Genomic DNA, 16739 nt, shown 5'->3' with positions numbered 1-16739 from the left:
TCTTGTTACTATGATTTATTACCACTCGCTTATAAATAAATTATACAAGAATAAACTTCTCGCTCGCATAAATCATCCCATACTTGCATTTAATAAGTTATCTTTGCCAAGCTTATCTTTCTTTTCAGGTCTTTTGGCACAGCCTTTATTGCTAAATTGTACCATGGAGATGTCACGCCTTTTATAATTTTATACTTCAGTTTTGAACCATTAATTTCTGCGCGTTTAGTTACCTCTTCTATTGTTGGACTGGTCTGACTTTTCTCCAAACTCATTTCAACAGTTCTTGTGCTTGTTAATGGTTGAGTGACGGTGTTGGTACTTGCTTTTATTCTCTCTCCCATTCCATTGATCACACAGGTTTCACCAGAATGCGTAGTTTCGTCTACCGCTGTAACTATTCCTTCATATGGCACAGTGGTCAGATCTTGATCTGGAGTTGTTACTTCGTTATGTATAGATTTCTGATCTGGTCTTCGGCTCGTAACTTTGTTATAAATTTTTGTCGCATTTGTTTTCAGTTCTATTCCACTCCCAGGAGTTTTATTATTATACTTCAGCTTTGACCCTAGTTTTCCAGGTCTCTGGCCTGTTTCCCTACTTGAAATGATATCGTCATTTAAGTTACCACGTTTGGGATCTTTGGTAATCGTTTTTACTACCATTCCTGTAGTATGCATTCTGAGTTTCTTAGTACTTGAGGTTGTCCTTCCATACATATTTGTTTTCAGTGAATTTGTCACTTCGGTACGTGATGTTTTTTTGTGTATATGCGGACTTGTAGCTTTGACGTGAGAGCTTATTATACTTGAATCAACAGGCTTTCTTATATTTGTAGATAGTTTTCCAGTAGTATTAGCAGTCCTCATCTTCTGATTCGATATGTGTACTTCTTCATTTTGTATAATTGATTTCCCAGATTTCTCAATAGTCACAGAGTTCAAATTAATTGTACTTGGAATTGAAGTTGATTTCCTATTATTGTTATTTGTACTACTTATGCTCAGACTTGCTTTTGTAGAACCGAAGTTGGTCTGATTTGTTCCTTGCATATCGACATTTAATTCACCCAACGATGACTTATCATTGCTTTTTATCTTCTGTGCTCTGAGACTAGTAGCGTCAATGGAAGAACTCGTCACAAGTTTCTCTCTATTCCAACTTGTTTCATTCGGTTTTACTGTGTATCCAGTTGAAGCTTCAGTCACAGAGCGGAGATCATCAACAGATGTGGGTTTTGTTGGACATGAACATGAATTCCATTCTTTTGCTTTCTTCATTTTCTTTCCAAGTACAACTGCTGCAGGCAGTGTGCTTGTTTTTTGAACACCAGACAAATTCAGCAAGAGCTTTTCTCCAACTGTACCATCATACATATTCTCTGTCCGTATATGACAAGTTATGTTTAACATACTTCTTACCGAAAATTGTACAGGTGTATAAATCACCCTTACCACCAATTCCGGTGTTCCTAGTCCTCCTTGAATAACGTGCATAGATATTTTAGCATTCCTCGGGGTTTGGTTGACGCATTGGAAAAATGTTATTCTGCCATTGTTGACATGTCGTGGTGTTTCTTCCGTCACAGAAATCTTCAGATTTACATACTGGTCGTTGAAATGATCTTGTTCAATTACTTTTGTCCTCTCAAATTTGTAGTAATTCTCCACGGTGTGATACTTTCTCTCGACTCTTTCTTCTGGCAATAGAATATCGTATCTCATTAAAATTGCAGCGCATGGCTCAAGCGCGATGAGAACGAATACCAGCACTCCAAGTGTGCCTAGAAATTGATGTTAATATTCAGGGAAATGTGACATACCTGGATAAAGAATAGACTCTTTCTCTTACCAAACATGATCATATTCGTTCTCTGACTATGCCAATTGCTACCAAACTGCACAAGTTTACTCAATAATGTTTACGTGGCATTTTATTAATATTAGCTATGACTTGAGTACCTGTCGTAAACCATATCTAATAAATCGGTCAATCAATTATAGTTACAGCGACAATCAAGCAAAAAAATTTTAACATAACGGAGTAAGCATTTTATGTGAATATTGATTTCACTGCATGCTAACATACTTTTAATTCACTCCAGTCATATGAAGTGCAGGTATAGCATGCATAAATATTTTTCATTTTTTTCAAGGCAGAGTTCACGGACTTGAATTCATTGTAAGTTCATCGCTACTTCGCGTACTACATATATAAATTATTTTGATGATGAGCAATCCATCTGCTGCCACTTCAGAAAGTTCCCGGTACTATGAGAATACTTTTAGAGAGGACTATGAATTGGAAAAAAATCTCATAGTTGACCAAGATAAGGATACGGTGAGAAGTCATGCCAGGATTACTTTATGACATAAATGGCATTGATACTTCACTTTGATATTACAAATGCTTGTTTTCTGAATTCTTACGGACTATCATTTTAATGAAGTGTAAATTTTGTACAGATTTGTGATGACTTCAAAGAAACATTATCAGCCAGTGTTAAAAGCTTGATGAGAGAACTGGAAAGAAATAAGAACTACTTTGAAAACTCTACTGACTTTTCAATTTACACAGGAACTACGGGAATCGCAAACTTGTATTACCATTATGGCACAAATTTTAACGACCCATCTTACATTAGCGTAAGTTAGAATTACCTTACTCAAATTGATCTTGATCAAACTTCGAATTAAAAGTAGAGAAGTGACTGACATTATTCCATATCATTCCACGTATTTTTCCAGAGAGCTAACGAAACGATTGAACGAAGCCTAAGCAGATTGAAAACTTCCAAGAGATTGATTACATTTTTGTGTGGAAGTGCAGGTCCCTTAGCTTTAGGGGCAGTTATTAACCACTTGCATTTTGCCAAAGATAAATCGCGCTCAATGATCGCAGAGTCAGTAATGCTTAATCTTTAGTCACTTAGTTGTTCTTATGAACCAGCTGTCGAAGTAACAAAAATCTGAAGACTACATTTATTAAATTGCTGTTCACAGCTTAGCGGAATTATCAAAGCACGTTATTGGCAAAAATAGTGATTGCCCTGACGAACTGCTTTATGGACGCGCTGGCTATCTTTACGCACTACTGTTTGTTAATAACCGTATAACTCCCCCACCATTTGAGGCAAGCCTCATCAAACAGGTGCGTTTTGAACAAGTTTACTAATGAGAAACTAAATTCCATTTGTTTGTATACCAATTAATTATTTATGAGTTTTTTCAGGTGATTGGTTGTATTTTAAATTCTGGCCAAGTCACTGCTAAGGCGGTGCGCTCTGAATTTCCATTGCTCTACTCTTGGCACGATAAACTTTATCTGGGAGGCGCGCATGGCTTGGCTGGAATATTATTTTTATTACTTCAGGTGTGTTTTTGAGTTTCAAATTATTGAAAGTATGCTTATTGGAAGTATGCGATTTGATTAGTAACTCTAAAAAACTCATCTTATAAATTACGCAGGCAGTTCCATATCTGACAGAGTATCAGCTCAAGGAACAAATAGAACCAGCTATACACTACCTTATGAAGATGAGATTCGTTTCTGGCAATTTTCCGTCTTCTGTTGGCAATCAGTCAGATAAATTGGTTCAGTGGTGCCATGGAGCCCCTTCGATGACTATGCTTTTTCATCAAGCCTATAAGGTATATCATTCTCGTAATTTTGTCTGTTGAAAATGTGCACACCATGTTTCAAGCCACAAATTTCTAACTACTAACTAATCAAACGTTACAGGTATTTGGTAAGCCGGAATATCTTCAAGTTGCTTTAGGATGCGGAGACGTGGTATGGTCTAGAGGACTTTTGAAGAAAGGGTATGGAATATGTCACGGTGTTGCGGGAAATGCTTATACGTTCTTGTATCTCTACCAGGCAACCAAAGTGAGACTAATATATTTGCGTACTGTAACAGTGAGTGAAAAAAAAGTTATTTTCTTAAGTGATTAAATTTTATAGGAGATCAAACACCTGTACAGAGCTTGTAAGTTCGCAGAATGGTGCATGAATTATGGTAAACATCAAAACAGGACACCGGATCGACCATTTTCATTATTTGAAGGTAGATGCAAAATATTTTTCAATATTAAAATAATCTAAACCCTCTATTTGCACTATACTATACTAAAAATTGCATTCATTACGAATATTTTAGGACTGGCTGGTACAATTTACTTCCTCATTGATGTTCAGCAGCCGTTGTTCGCTAACTTCCCTGCCTATGCCGTATGACTGAATAAAAAACTGTTCCTCAATGAAGTTGGGTTATTGCAGATGATATTTATTTTTCATTATTTCATTTGTAAAATTCAATAGATTTACATTTGTAGTTGATTTTCTTCAAACTGTTTATATGTTTCATGTAAAACTGCGTATCATTCCTCTCATGTATCACAAAAATTGGAATAAATCAGTCATATTAAAGATAATTGTTCTAATATTTTCCACATTAAATGAATCTTGACTGTGTTTGAGGAATGAAGATGAGTATTAATCTCTACTGATAAGAGAAACCTTTGCATTCAAGATAACTCCCAAGTGACGTTACCGATGTACGATCAAGAGTGAACACTGTTCTTATAGCCTAAATGAGTGTAAAACTAACGTGCTGAAAATGTCTATCCGTAAAAGTTTTTGTAAAATAGCTTACCTGAGTTCTAGAGTAGTTCTTCCCGAGGAAGACGGCGGTGTTCAACCGGCAATAATTGTTGTAAGCGATGGAAAAATTGAAGAAATCATTCGATCTGTCGACGAGGAGGCAATAAAGACTGTAACAAATGTAAGGCAGTTCAACACTTTTCAATGCGACACAGAGATAATATTGTCAATCGGACAAAACAGTTTCTAATCATTTTTAACTAAAAAATTTTACCCTCTTAATCTAGCGAACTAATTCACAATTTAACAGGAAAATATATATTTAGAAAGATTTGACTCACTGGTAATCATGCCTGGTATAGTTGATTCCCATGTCCATATAAATGAGCCAGGTCGCACTGATTGGGAAGGTTTTGATACCGCAACACGGGCTGCAGCTGCTGGTGGAATTACTACAATTGTTGATATGCCTTTGTAAGGGTTTGCTAAGTTTTTATAGCGTACAGATGCGTGTTTATCAATTGAGAATCTTATCAGACGTCTACTAGATACTAAATCCATACTTTTAATTACAGAAATTCTATACCACCGACAACGACACTAGAAAACTTGGATATAAAATCGAAAGAAGCGTTAGGAAGAGTATTTGTAGATGTTGGATTCTGGGGTGGTGTAATACCCGGGAATCAGGTAAACCTTGCGATAAAGAAACAGTTTGATTATCTGAATTTCATTCAAATAATTCTGTAAAAAACAGAAAGAGCTTCGGAGATTGATACAAGCAGGGGTAGTTGGATTCAAATGTTTACTATGTCCAAGTGGGGTTGATGAATTTCCGCACGTCAATATTCGGGACATTGAACTGGCCTTAACAGAATTGCAATCCACAAATTCTGTGCTTGCGGTATGCGCTTCGAAATATATAACTTTGAAACCAGGTACTTGAAACAATATGAAGCTGATTAATAATGTTCTCATGAAATATGTTCAGTTTCATGCGGAGTGCGAGCTTGCTGGCTCTCTGGTGACTGAAACGAGTGATTCTCATTTCTATGAAACGTTTTTAAAATCAAGACCGCCAGCAATGGAAGTTGAAGCTATAAAAATGATTTCTTCGCTATGCAAAAAATATGGGTAGACTGAAAACCACGATAAGTGACGAAATGAATAAATTCATATTTTTCGATTGTCATGAAACCTTCAGAAAGATAATTATTCTTCAATTATCAGTAAATACAAGGTATAATTTTCAGTGTAAGATGTCACATAGTGCATCTATCGGCAAGTGATGCTCTAGATGTAATACAATCAGCAAAAGCGGAAGGATCTCATCTCACGGTTGAAACTTGTCATCATTATCTAAACTTCTGTGCTGAAGAAGTACCGAAAAATGCAACAGAATTTAAATGCTGTCCACCGATCCGAGAAAAGACTAACCAAGTAAGCTATCATTTTTTATATGATCTAATTATAAATTTTTAAATGTCTTTCGACCATCCTTTCAGAATAAGTTGTGGAGAGCAATCGAAAATGGCCTAATAGACATGGTAGTATCTGACCATTCTCCCTCGACAGCAGAACTTAAAATATGCGGTGATTTCATGACGGCATGGGGTGGCATTTCGTCTCTACAATTTGGTACGCAGCTAGCAGTAAAAATACTCAATTTCTTTGAGATCTTAATTTTCCTTCGCTCTTCCCCCCCGTAAGCAGTAAACTAACGATCGGTGTCAATTTTCTTAAACAAAGGTCTGCCGATTATGTGGACTGTGGCAAGGAAGAGAAATTTAAGTTTGGAAAACGTTTCACGTTTGCTGAGTCAAGCACCAGCTAAGCTGTGTGGATTGGATGGTCGAAAAGGCAAATTACGCAAGGGAATGGACGCAGATCTACTCATCTGGGATCCTGAGGCAACTATTGAGGTGAAATTTATTTAAAAGTTTCTAGCACCATTCAATGAATTTTTCTTCGCCCACTTTGTCTACACATAATATACTTATCGTTGTAATTTATCAGGATATATAATTTACAGATTCAAGAGTCAATGATCTTACATAAAAATAAGGTAAATTCTTTGAGATTCAACGGACTATTATCATTTCTGCTTATGCTTCTCTCTTGACAAAATAACATAATTGAATATACACTAACTATTATTTCCAGTTAACACCTTACATGGGAAAGAAATTATTTGGAAAAGTAGTAGCAACTATAATCCGTGGTAACACAGTTTACAGAGATGGATTAGTACAAGATAAACCCGTCGGTGATCTGCTACTGCAGAAGGAGAACCGACGCGAATAAATTACCTAAGTACGTTTAAAATAACTTCACTGGTTACTGAATATAACAAGTTTAAACTACATGCTATCTAATCAAAACTGTGATTAGATTGAAATTATAATATCGTAAAGGATGTAAGGATATAAAAAATAATTAATAAAGGAGTTTGTTAACTATTGTATAAAATTGTTTATTATCTTCGCTATGCGGTTTTTAATCAGATAACGTTGTATTAATTACCACATGAATGAATCACAATCGCTAGCGTATATTTTATTAAGAGAGTAATGATCATTTGCTACATCAGATCATTACATTTACGATCGAATTCGGGATTCGCGTTATTACCATGCTTTGTAATAAGCGTACTTATATCAAAATGTCTACGATTTTACGTAACGTTTCGGTATCAATAAATGCGATAAGAAAATGAATATGCTCGTTTGACTCGTTGTATTACGTCATCGCTTCTCCACTCTCCTTTTAAGCGAAATTAAATAAATTCCTAGCAAATATGATCACAGCACGCGAATTGAATAATACGTTTACGTATGGAATTTTATTCTTATAAAGTAAAGTTTAAAAATGATATTCAAAAATTGAACAATATTTGTTAGCGATATATTTTTATATATAATTTTCCGTATTTTTTTTCGAATATGCAGCGATTTATTCATAACATAGTAATGTAGGTTTACTTATCAACGAATTATTTTTTTCTATTCATTGGTTTGGACTTGTGTTACGAGAAAATAATAAAACGCTCGATCGCGCATATTTCGTTACACCTTTGAATGTGAACAACGACCAGGCATATCCGCATCAGACGGCATGAGTCACTTTCCGATGACGTCATTGCGTCCTACAGACCACTTGCAGAGTTACGTTTGTGGCATTCGAGACCCATTTTAATAGTGTGTACAGTAGTTATTTAAAACATATTTAGCAGTAATATAATTATTTTATACAAAAACAATTTTTCGATTAATTGAAATTTTCGCAACCCGACTGCATTAATTACGGCAACGCGGCCAATCAACGGATCTGAATAATATTGTAAACAAAGACAAATGTGTTTAAAAATATACACAAGTATATAAGATATAATATTGATCAGAACCGCTTGAAATATTTATTTATTTTGTTCATTATAAAGACAATCAACAGTAAATTCCTCAATTATTATAATTACAATTGAACTCATAGTGTGGAACACTCGCAAGCGAGATTGTGCGGAGTGGCTGCCCGCGCATTTATTTATAATGGATATTCGAGTGGAAATTTCCACCAATTTGTTATCGCAGGAAAATGATTTGGGATATTTATAAGAAAGGCATTATCGTCGTAGCGAGGAAACAAGCAAAATATGTATATTGTACACACGGACAGGATTCACACGTGAATGCGCGCGTGCGTGCGTACACGTGTCCGTAAAATGCGTGAGCCTCGCGAGCTGTGATCACGGTCATATGAAAGTAATACAAGTGTAGAATGACGTCATTGGATGACGTCAGCGCAACCCTACCACGATTTGTAAGTTATATGCGAAGACGAGGGCGAGGGTGACGAGGGTCACTGCGCGTAGACAAACACGTATACTTACCCATGTGCTAAGAATCGCGTTTAAAGAGCATACAATTAACAAGAAATCATAGAAATTACTGAAAACGCTTTGATCGGTGGGTAGCACCGAGACTGATTAATGTCTGTAAATTTTACGAGCGCTCATCCGCGTTCTTTAGTAAACTGACCTATGAAAGTACTTTGCGATTTCTTTGATATTTCGGTAGACGCCGTCCATATTTATGACATAATAATTGACTCATTGGATGTATATTTCTCGGTTGCGAATTCTCATCGAGTATTTTCGATTTGTTGGCTCTTGAAAACGCACATTTAAAACAATAACACTAAGACGACGGTATTGAGCAATAGCGTGGTGATTGTGCTAATTTGGACTCCCGCGTTACCGTTCGCCGAAGAAAAGTAGTTCTGCCAAGCTTGGTTATCAACGGATAATTATGAAATTGTATGATCTGGGTTTTTTTTTTTAAGGACATAAATTACTAATAATATCTTCGATTCTACTGCTCGAAGACGGTTGTTCGTTAACGAGCACATAATTCCGTAATTAATAAAGAAGAAAAGTGATCAAGCGGTTCGGCATTCACCATTCGCCATTACGCGCGCGGAGTTATACAGGCGCCATTTTGATCGTGACGCGAAGTTCACTCGTCGTGAGCTCCACCAGTGACGAAGCCACTGGAGTTTTGACGTGGCTGCTACGTACTTGCCCGTTTGCCCACTCCGATTGCAGCAAAGTTGGTGACGAGGAATACGTAACTGGTAAGTACTCAGCTGGAGAATAATAACAACCGAGCATGGACCACCGTTATTGCGATAGACCCGAAATGCTCATTGGATGTTAGCATTTTATTTTACAGCCTTAAATAAGGGATAGTTGAGTGTCTACAGTGTATAAAGGTACAAAATATGGCGTCTCGAGATACATGTTTGTATATGTAATTCTTTAAAACCATACCCGCTACTACGCGATACACGTCGTTATACTCGACCGTTAGAAAACGATCCTTTTGCTGTGTGTTACGATTTTATATTACTCTTGTCACATCTCACGCGATTGTTTACTCATTGCTTCGTCGCGGATGAAGAATGATGAAAAAGAAACATTCTCAATAAACATCATTTTATATTCTTCATTTATTTATTTTTAGCCCTCTTTGATGTAAATGACGCAGTAGCATTGGAGGAATTTTACGCGGCGGGAAAAAGGCACACGTTTCAAAACTTCACTTTAAATGGCAGCTTCATTTAAAAAATATGTGCAAATTACACTTGCACAAATGTCATTTACACTGTTGATTGTTGTCGTCAAATGATGAAGGACTTTCTTTTTCAGTCTTTTAATCATTATACTATAATTTAAGCTTTTACTAATAGTTTACATTACCCTGTTTTAACAAGAACAAGAATATATCATTCAACACAAATAATCTGGTTTTACCAAGTTACACATGTCAATATTTTCTGCCAAACATCAGTGACGATAGTGTGCTGCTTATCTAAGTGGATGCGGTTTTTAAGTTTTGTTATACATCCGCCCGTGTTGATATATTCAAGATTCCAAGATCGAAAGTAGTAAGACAATTATATTATATTTTCACAGCTTTTCCTTTTGTTTTCGTGTTTCTTTTTCTTTTCTTTTTTTTTTTTATTTTACATCAACTACATGTATATTGAAGCTTATGATTGATTTCGTCGAATGTAATGTAAGAAAAATATTTGTTTTGTGTGACGTCCAGCCTTATATATTTCTATGTCACAATTGATCGAAACTAATAAGCGTAAATTGAATTTCAGGGCTAGCGGTCCCCAGGCTATGGAAAGTATGGTTGAAGAAAACGGATCTACCGTTGACCCGTTGTCGCAGGGATCTCAGAGTGGAGATGCTGCACCTGCGATAGCAACATCGGTACAATCTTTGAGTAGATCCCAGCACCATCTGGTGGCTTCGACCAGCATTGTGCAACTGACGCTTCCTTTATCAGGGACAACGCAGGTATACAGGACACGCTCCTGTGTATCCATGCCTGATTGATTAATTTATCAAAACCAAATTCCTTCTTTTTTTCTCTGCGGTTACTTATTTGTTATCTTCATACTCTCAAGGCATGTTTACCGCGATACCTAATTCGTTATTTACTCTGCTTCGTTATTTTATAATTACACGTTCATATATTTTCACTGTACTTCACGAGTAGTAGGTATTAGATACATTACTTCATAATTTTGCATAATGCTGGTTCGTTTTGGCCCTTGATGTTTGTACACTATTTGTTACTACTTTTTTATAAATCTTTAATTTTATTCAGGTTGAAGAAAGGAATGTAAGCGTATGATTCATCTCTTTAGTACACGATGAAAATAATATTCTCTTATTTATTTTGCAATTCTCACTTTCATTGTTATATCAATATTTGATGTTTATACCTTCAACAACGATTCATGTTAACGTAACATGTGTTTCAATGCATAATAAATTGTATTGCTAATATCTCAATTCAATCGACTTTTGATTTTCTCAGTAATCATAGTTTGAACTTTAGTTTTACTCAATGTATGTTTTACTACTGTTACGCAGTGCAACGATGTAAATCTCCAGCAAACTGATTATCTTATCACATCACCTCAAAGGGTGATCCGCACACCTGACATAGATCACTTTTGAGCGACCACCTGCGTCGTTCAAGTTTGAAAGTTAGCCGAAATAATTTACAGTAATGGCATTTCGAAATATACCATCGAAATATCTACGTGGCATGTTTCTTTTTCTAATTCTATTCAGTACATCAGTTGTATTTCGAAATGCCGGTGAGATACAAAAAATTCACTCGAAAATATCCTCCTTAAAAAAGTATATCGCCCATACACAGTTTTTCCAATGTATTATAAAACTTGTGTCTCTCGCTTGTTTCGTTTACTTATACATTGCCAAATGTATTTATCGAAAAGTACAAAATTAGTTGATGAATCTAATAGTTCTCTTTTCTCACTGTACAGGTTTTATTGTGATAGATTATTTTCGTTGAATTGCTCGCCTGTAATCAATTAATGTCTTGAGCTACTACCTCATTGATGATACTTCTGGTGACATTTATTTCTTTATCGCCATTTGCAGGTACAATCGGTGATACAGCCAAACCAGCAGTCCGTTATTCAGACTGCTACAAACATCCAGCCGGTTGCTCTTTCCAAGGCAAACGTCATTCTCGTCAGTAAGCCCAATTCAGTCATACAAACGACGCAAGGCAGCCTACAAACTTTACAGGTATGTCAGCATTTGTAACATATGATCTTCACTTATTCTATAAACGAGTAATAATTTTTTCCCAATCAATTGAATCATCGAGTATTGTTTTCTCATACCTGTTATCACTCATTCAAGGTTGTCGAAACTGGAAGTGATGACAGCTTTTCGGACGAGGAATCCCCAAAAAAGAGGAGGGATATTCTAACCAGAAGACCATCTTACAGAAAAATCCTCAACGATTTAGGCGGAGGTGAGATTGCAGGTAAATATACCTTGCTGGATTTATTTTCGTTCCAAAATAAAGATATAAATAGGGAAAGTCCATTAGTTGTATTCATATCAAGAGCACAGTTGTTTAAAGTGCAATGTATTTTATCCTTTTTATCGATATTCCAAGTTTGTATCAATTTCCGGTATGACCTGGGGGATCTTTTTGCTTTTGATATTCAAATGCTTATCAGTGTCTATAAATTCCGTCACTACTTTTCATGTATGCTAAAATAGATTTGGAAAGCTTCTAAACAAAATCTACCCAACCCGTGGTCTTATGTTAGTCATATTTCAAAGTAGTAGTTTTACTTCCCCTAATTCATTAACAGGTTTTACTGTTATATATTTTTTCGACGTGATCAAGTTCATTTTTGACTCACTGGTATTTCAAGGAGTAACCTCACACACATTTTGTTACCCTCAAATTATTCTTCAATTAATTCGTAGCAGTAATGATTTTAAACACCTATTTATGAGAATATTAACTCAGTTATGATAACTTCCAAATGCGGACAAGCACGGAAAATTTTTAATTTATTGTTACAAAATTTACTTTCAAACTCTTGACACATGTTTGTTTTACATTGTTTTGCTTGTGTGACTCTATGTATATTATTGCAGAGTTAGAAAATATTTGCACAGTATTAAAAGAAATATCGAATTCTGCAGTCAATTAGTTGTAACTGAAAGATACTTTACTAGCTGCTAATTGCGTAAAGTTTTGAAATTACTGCCATTTTAATATGTGTAATTATTGCTCCTTGCAGAAATCTATATGACTTTAAACTATTGCATATTTTTTCACTAACGTTAGATCAAAAATGAACCAGGATTTGTGATTTAGCTAAATTTAATATGTTATTATTAAAATGATGCTTGGTGCTACGCTTTTTTTCATTACTTATTTTTGAATAATGTATAATCTATTTGCTTCTGAGTTACTCCGATGGGGACAGAGGTGGGGCAGTACACGTTTTCTTCACTCAAAAAAATGTTGAAAAACTATTTACGATTCCGAACAGTTATGATAACCATAATAATTATAGTGAAATCATTGGTGTTTAGTGGCAACAATGATCAATGCTGTCCACAAACATATTAATATCCTACTTTGGGAATGTTTCCTACTTACAGAATATGCACGCTTTGCCTTGTGCTGATAGTAAGCTGCTAAAAGTAACAAATTACAATGAATTTCATCTTATTGGCTTTAAAATGACGGTATGCAGTTTGAATTTCCTCTAGTCTCATCTTTTCCCTAGTCTATACTTTTCCGTATCTTGAAAATGCAACGTTCGATTATCAGCTTTCTTTTCCTCATTTAATAAATAGAATACAAAGGCAAAAAGTAGAAAATTCTACCCAGGGCATGATTATTGTTTAATTTTTTTTCTTAAAAATATCGGCGTGGAAAAAATGGTTAATATAATACGTAGATAATTGTGCTGAAGTATAGCTGTATGCGTCTTCCTAAATTACCGCCAAAAAGTAATTGATATGTTTCTTCAAAAGTTGTGCTTTTTTTGTGCCTATTATAGAGCAGAAGTGAAAACTCGAATATTCAATCATATTTATTACCACGTAATTTATTTCAACTGATTTCACTGTACTGAACCGGGGGTTTGGGTTGGTTGGGTGTTCCAGAGGGTCGATTGCCCCCCCTCGAGTCCTCCTCGGAGTGTGACTCCAACGTGGACAGTGAAGTGTCTTCGCACTCGCTTCACTATCAGACAGGTTGGTTAATTTATCTTTCTGTATCATCTTGTCAACAAGAATTTTTTTTCTTATTTTACATATTTTTTATTTAACTTTCATATTTCCATTCATTGATTTAATTATTTTCTACGAAGGAGATTGTTATTGATAAATAAACAATGGGAAGCGAGCCACACAGTTCCTATCCCTGTGTGTACTGCCCTCAATGGTGTTCTCTCATATGTCTGCTTGGTGTGGCACCCTTGCTTATGGGATTTCATTGTATCCGAATCTGAAATATGTGTATACACAGTTGTAAATACTTTCTGAACAGAAATTTAATGCATTCCTGGGTAGGATTCAGGCTGCCGTTGAGAAAAAATTAATAACCAAATGCAAAAATCATTACACAAATAATGTAAACATATCATTGTTATTGTCCATCACTGCGTGGTAATATATCTCAGCTCACTTGGATCTAATTCAATCATTTTTACTAGAACGGTGAAAACTTAATGAAAAATATTTTACAGTAATACCTGCAGGGACTATTCAAATTGCGACCCAGGGGGAGGGTGTTCCAGGGCTTCACACGCTAACTATGAGCAATGCGGCAACAGCGGGCGGAGCCATAGTTCAGTATGCACAGGGCCAGGACGCACAATTCTTTGTCCCAGGTGTGCCTCCTTCATAGGTTTTATTACTATTATTTTCTGGATTCTCGCGTTGCCGGTTAGGAAAACATCCAGAGAATACCTTTTAAAATGTTCCACCTGGTTTTTGAACAACGTAGATCACGGGTTCCGGGTATGTTTATAAATTTCTACTCAGACACCCCAGGCGAAAAAAACCATTACTCTGTTTTATAAAAGCAGCACGGTCATTAATTATTAATAATAAATAGTAATTCATACTTAGTCAGCAGATAAGGCATTATTGATAATTTCAAGAGTACAGATTCTTGCAATGTTTCAGCTTACACAGGCCATGGGGTTGTGGTTGAAGATGCCGCCAGGAAAAGGGAGCTCAGGCTTCTGAAGAATAGGTGAGTAATCCCCTTTATAGATAATATTCTACAAAACCCAAATAGCGGGTACTTGGAAACACAGATTTTATTTCCATTACGAATTTTGTTCCACATTTTATGGAGAATATTCGAAAGAAGTGAAAGAAAAAGATTTGTTATTATTTACAGGGAAGCAGCGCGCGAATGCAGGCGGAAAAAGAAGGAGTACATAAAGTGTTTAGAAAATCGAGTCGCCGTGTTGGAGAACCGAAATCAAACATTGATTGACGAATTGAAATCATTGAAAGAACTTTACCAGCAAAAAACTGACTGAGGTTTGTACCTGGTGCTGGTGTATTGTAACAAATCCACAATAAGGATTATGTGCGTTCACGCCGTCCTCTGATACGTTTTCAGTAACGTATAATCGGGAGGCAAGCGGTGGCGATGTACATAAATTCGTATAGATAAGTGTTCTGTAACATATTGTATTTATGTACTACTACTACCACTACTACTATTACTACTATAATTACCATTACTACACTACGAGAGAGGAGGAGAGAAGGATAAAAGGAACGAAGTGAAGGCTTGTGAAACTTGCTCTTACTAAAGCGAGAAGCCAAAGGTTTGCAAATTTACGCAAACAAATATTCATGTAAGGAACACGTTCAAAAGATGACCCTATTTTTTGTATAAACATAATGTAGTAATATCAAATGTCAAGTAAAGTTTTATCATCCTAACTGTTCGTGGCATTAACATTCGTTAGCTTCAAGGCTGTTACATGTATGCACGGACGATATTAAGTAGGCAGATTATAATTTTGAGGTACACGATCTAGTGACATTGAAAGGGTTTAAAAATTCGAACACACAGAGATTGACAACATTTTTAGATGTTGTACTAATTGAAAATTTTATTCCAAATTGTCCAATCACGCCGCTACTGTGCAATAACACTTTTACTATTGTTTCATATTTGTTAATTGTTTTACCGCTCGATGTATGAGATATGAATATTAACTTTCGGATTATGGGCGAGAAGTAACGCGTTGTAATTTTAATATATTGTTTTCTTTTCCTTTCTGTTTTCTTTTCTATGTTTTATAAATACGTTCATAGTTTTAGATTTGCATAATATGCGCGGGGATTAAAAATTTCGAAGTGAAATTTATATTCTCAACATTAGCTTGGAAAATTTTAGCACCCCTGCTACCAATAATACAAAGCAGGAGTCTCCGGTGCTCGTTTTGAAATTGAATGAACCTTACTTTTTATCTGTTCGGATCAATTCAGAATCATTGGTATGTGTATAAAATATCTCAGAGAATCGAAAGTTCTCGAAAAACATTGAGCCTTTTTCAAATTTTTTCAAGACAGTATAAGATACTCTATTGAATATAGAAAAAAAAATTCCAATATCAATGCACTAGCGAATCTTCTGTATTTGGTCAAATCTTTTCTGCCAGACGAGTTAAGATGGCAGGATTTTTAAGCACTGGCAAAATATTAGATTGTGTTTGAAAATAATAATAATAATTACTTTAAAAAAGAAAAATGAAACCCGTTCAAACGGAAAACAAACAAAAATTAGCCACCACGAAATGCTTGGATTTTTTTTTTCTTTTAATAATAATTTTAAGAATTGAATAACCTCAAAATGCTCCGAGCTGGCCACCACACCCTTGTATATTCTAGATGTAATATAAATTTGGAGTGCCTTGCAGATTACAGTATATGCATATATATGTATATATATATATATATATATATATATATATATATATATATATATATATATATATATATATATATATATATATATATATATATATACACATATATATATATATATATATATATATATATATATATATATATATATACACATACATATATATATATATATATATATATATATATACATACATATATATATATATATAAAATAATAGTAATTAAATGATATATATGACGTAGATATGGGTCGAGATGATATTTACAAAGTTATTTATCGCAGTACAACCGATAGCATTATTTACAGATAATG

General features: G+C 35.1%; 4 protein-coding genes across 25 annotated transcripts; 3 read left to right on the top strand and 1 right to left on the bottom strand.

The window, feature by feature from the left end:
• On the bottom strand, nucleotides 1–4677 carry LOC124294453. 3 transcript variants are annotated; one of them, XM_046739498.1, is made up of 3 exons: nucleotides 4655–4677; nucleotides 3528–3643; nucleotides 1–1783 (listed from the first exon to the last, which is right to left on the bottom strand). In XM_046739498.1, exon 3 carries the CDS (start codon nucleotides 1722–1724, stop codon nucleotides 90–92), a length of 1635 nt encoding a protein of 544 aa, XP_046595454.1. In that variant the 5' UTR covers nucleotides 1725–1783; nucleotides 3528–3643; nucleotides 4655–4677; the 3' UTR covers nucleotides 1–89. The 3 variants fall into 3 exon arrangements, with proteins under 3 accessions (XP_046595454.1, XP_046595453.1, XP_046595452.1); XM_046739497.1 differs by lacking the exons at nucleotides 3528–3643; nucleotides 4655–4677 and adding an exon at nucleotides 3205–3329; XM_046739496.1 differs by lacking the exons at nucleotides 3528–3643; nucleotides 4655–4677 and adding an exon at nucleotides 1823–2157.
• LOC124294454 (lanC-like protein 2) lies at nucleotides 2200–4390 on the top strand. 3 transcript variants are annotated; one of them, XM_046739499.1, is made up of 9 exons: nucleotides 2200–2340; nucleotides 2466–2645; nucleotides 2748–2902; nucleotides 3003–3150; nucleotides 3232–3372; nucleotides 3468–3650; nucleotides 3742–3888; nucleotides 3964–4066; nucleotides 4160–4390. In XM_046739499.1, exons 1-9 carry the CDS (start codon nucleotides 2227–2229, stop codon nucleotides 4234–4236), a joined length of 1248 nt encoding a protein of 415 aa, XP_046595455.1. In that variant the 5' UTR covers nucleotides 2200–2226; the 3' UTR covers nucleotides 4237–4390. The 3 variants fall into 3 exon arrangements, with proteins under 3 accessions (XP_046595455.1, XP_046595456.1, XP_046595457.1); XM_046739500.1 differs by lacking the exon at nucleotides 4160–4390 and having other exon boundaries at nucleotides 3948–4067; XM_046739501.1 differs by lacking the exons at nucleotides 2200–2340; nucleotides 2748–2902 and having other exon boundaries at nucleotides 2507–2645.
• LOC107220907 (allantoinase) lies at nucleotides 4508–7066 on the top strand. The gene is made up of 10 exons (XM_015659682.2): nucleotides 4508–4783; nucleotides 4913–5076; nucleotides 5178–5292; nucleotides 5360–5506; nucleotides 5594–5736; nucleotides 5856–6042; nucleotides 6108–6240; nucleotides 6352–6524; nucleotides 6635–6667; nucleotides 6766–7066. The coding sequence occupies exons 1-10, from the start codon at nucleotides 4619–4621 to the stop codon at nucleotides 6904–6906; spliced, it is 1401 nt and encodes a 466-aa protein (XP_015515168.2). The 5' UTR covers nucleotides 4508–4618; the 3' UTR covers nucleotides 6907–7066.
• Nucleotides 7067–8955: 1889 nt separating this feature from the next.
• LOC107220912 (cyclic AMP-responsive element-binding protein 1) lies at nucleotides 8956–16459 on the top strand. Of its 18 annotated transcripts, none has more exons than XM_046739503.1 (9): nucleotides 8956–9231; nucleotides 9330–9369; nucleotides 10267–10465; nucleotides 11585–11734; nucleotides 11852–11978; nucleotides 13631–13720; nucleotides 14215–14358; nucleotides 14657–14726; nucleotides 14877–16459. In XM_046739503.1, exons 3-9 carry the CDS (start codon nucleotides 10286–10288, stop codon nucleotides 15019–15021), a joined length of 906 nt encoding a protein of 301 aa, XP_046595459.1. In that variant the 5' UTR covers nucleotides 8956–9231; nucleotides 9330–9369; nucleotides 10267–10285; the 3' UTR covers nucleotides 15022–16459. The 18 variants fall into 18 exon arrangements, with proteins under 18 accessions (XP_046595459.1, XP_046595458.1, XP_015515182.1 ...); XM_046739502.1 differs by having other exon boundaries at nucleotides 9315–9369; XM_046739505.1 differs by having other exon boundaries at nucleotides 8957–9231; nucleotides 9315–9369; nucleotides 10267–10378; nucleotides 14877–16458.
• The last annotated feature ends 280 nt before the right edge of the window (nucleotides 16460–16739 follow it).

This window comes from Neodiprion lecontei, chromosome 5, assembly GCF_021901455.1.
Source record: "Neodiprion lecontei isolate iyNeoLeco1 chromosome 5, iyNeoLeco1.1, whole genome shotgun sequence".
In the NCBI taxonomy this organism is placed as follows: Eukaryota; Metazoa; Arthropoda; class Insecta; order Hymenoptera; family Diprionidae; genus Neodiprion; species Neodiprion lecontei.
The sequence above is the reverse complement of the archived record's forward strand: the minus strand, read 5'-3'. Positions and strand labels throughout refer to the sequence as shown.